This window comes from Nematolebias whitei, unplaced genomic scaffold (assembly GCF_014905685.2).
Source record: "Nematolebias whitei isolate Nwh7 unplaced genomic scaffold, NemWhi1 Nwh_scaf_10976, whole genome shotgun sequence".
Classification (NCBI taxonomy): domain Eukaryota; kingdom Metazoa; phylum Chordata; class Actinopteri; order Cyprinodontiformes; family Rivulidae; genus Nematolebias; species Nematolebias whitei.
In genome coordinates, this window is record NW_023629521.1 from 1 (window position 1) to 1917 (window position 1917).

A 1917-nucleotide genomic window follows, 5' to 3' on the forward strand; every position below is an offset into this window, starting at 1 on the left:
AGCTGACGTCACAACTGTCCTTACAGGCTGTGAGGTCCTTCCAGATCGCAATCCACCTGTGTCCATCAGAGACGAGCCTGTGGCAGGAAGACCTGAACTGGGCATGGACGTTACAGAAGCAGCAGGTAGCAACCAAAGAGAAGACGAGACAAGAGGAGGAGGCTAAAAACCAGATCCTTAACGCCCCCGAGCTCGAGCAGGACTATGACTTTGAGTCTGACGAAGTGCTGGCAGCCTGCGTGGCCGTTGCCGAGCGACAAACGCACTACGACGAGCTGAGGAGGACCACCGTGGTCATCGACGCTGAGGGGAACATACAAAAGGTAGTGAGCGGGGAGCAGGGATCAGAGGACGCAGCCGCACCGTCAGGGGAGCAGTTTGTCAAAGCAAGAGGACTGAGCATGAACTGATTTGTCTTTTGACAGTCGTGTGTTTTCCATTGTTTTAGCCAAGAAAACCAGTCTGAACCAGTCCTGTTTCTGTCTGCTAGAGGACACTTCTCCAGATCCTCGTGTGAGAAAAGGGATGTGAACAGTTTAAACTTTGTTTCATAGCAAACAAATAATTTGGACACAAATATTTTCATTGGAATAAATGATTTACCCAGTAGTTGATTATTTTAAAAAAAATAATTTTATACATTTTAAAGTAAATCAACTTTGTCTTTTAGTTTTAGTGTAAATGAAAACAGGACATCCATCAGTGGCTGGTTAATAATGACGTCTTCTTTCTGTGTTTGTAAACTAAAGGTCATGTCATCATGTAGGCACATCGTCTTTGCTGTGTTGTAAGGTGACATCATCACGAATGTGATTAAATGTTTGTTAAACTGCAAAATGTTGAGTAAAATCAGGTCAAGGTTCTAATTCAGGCTTGTTTAATTGTTTTGAGGTGTTTGTTTTTGCACTGGGACATGATTTTTTTTCAGCTTTTAGAATTGTAAAAAATTTTGTGGGGGGAGGGGCTATGTTTTATGTCAAAGAAATTATTCAGGTTTATTTTAAGTTGGCGACCCAAAAAGGAAGAAGCAGGTGAAGCTGATGGATGGATGGGTGGAAAGAAGGCAAGAAATCTGACAATGGTCCAGTTCCAAGATAGAAAACCAGTAGGGATGCACGATATTATCGGCATGGTATCGGTATCGGCCGATATTAGTGTTAAAGTTCAATATCGGACATCGGCCATTCCATTAAAATAACTCACCGATATAAAAGACTTGTGTTTTTGTATGACAACCCAGTGACAAGGATGCCTGCAGTGGCAGCGCATCGTGATGACGTCACACACGCCTACTCACGGCGGAGAGGAAAATTCAAAATGTCGGCGGTGTGGAAGGGTTTTTTTCGTTGAGGATGTCTGATTCTGAAGATTTATGGACTACATGGAGCCTCGTTACATCACCCCCAGTCGGAGATATTTTTCTGACGTAACCTTACCCGAGCTACAAGCCGTGATTTCCAATGTCATTGAGAAGCTAATAGCCGATAGCACAACTTGGGTGAGTTTTACCACAGATATTTGGACGTCGTGTTAGCCCCGTTAGCATGATTAGTCTTACGGCACAATGGATAGACAAAAACTTTGAATTTAAAAAGTCTGTCCTTCATGCACAAGAGTGCAGAGGATCCCACACTGCAGCTATAGGAACCTGGAACAAGCCTCCACAAGTGAGACAGCATTGCAGGTGACTAATGCTAATAAATAACATTTAACACTTTTCATTTAATATAAGTTCAAGTGCTATGCATATCATATGGCTGTTACTGAATATATGTCACCAGCTCACTGCTGTTACACAATTTTTGTAGCAAATAAACCTAAATAAGAGGAATATGTTCAGACAAAGGAAAACATAAAATATCTGTATCGGATATCGGCAAAAATTGATATTGTGCATCCCTAAAAACCAGTAAGATA

The 1917-nt window shown here is 42.0% G+C and overlaps 1 protein-coding gene across 1 annotated transcript; it reads left to right on the forward strand.

Annotated features, from left to right (window-relative positions):
* Positions 1 to 25: 25 nt before the first annotated feature.
* Positions 26 to 853, forward strand: LOC119429925 (tetratricopeptide repeat protein 33; the record flags this gene model as incomplete). Its single annotated transcript, XM_037697424.1, is given in 1 exon segment — positions 26 to 853. A coding segment is annotated over 1 exon segment (385 nt), but the record flags the coding sequence as incomplete, so codon positions are not given.
* Between the last annotated feature and the right edge of the window lie 1064 nt (positions 854 to 1917).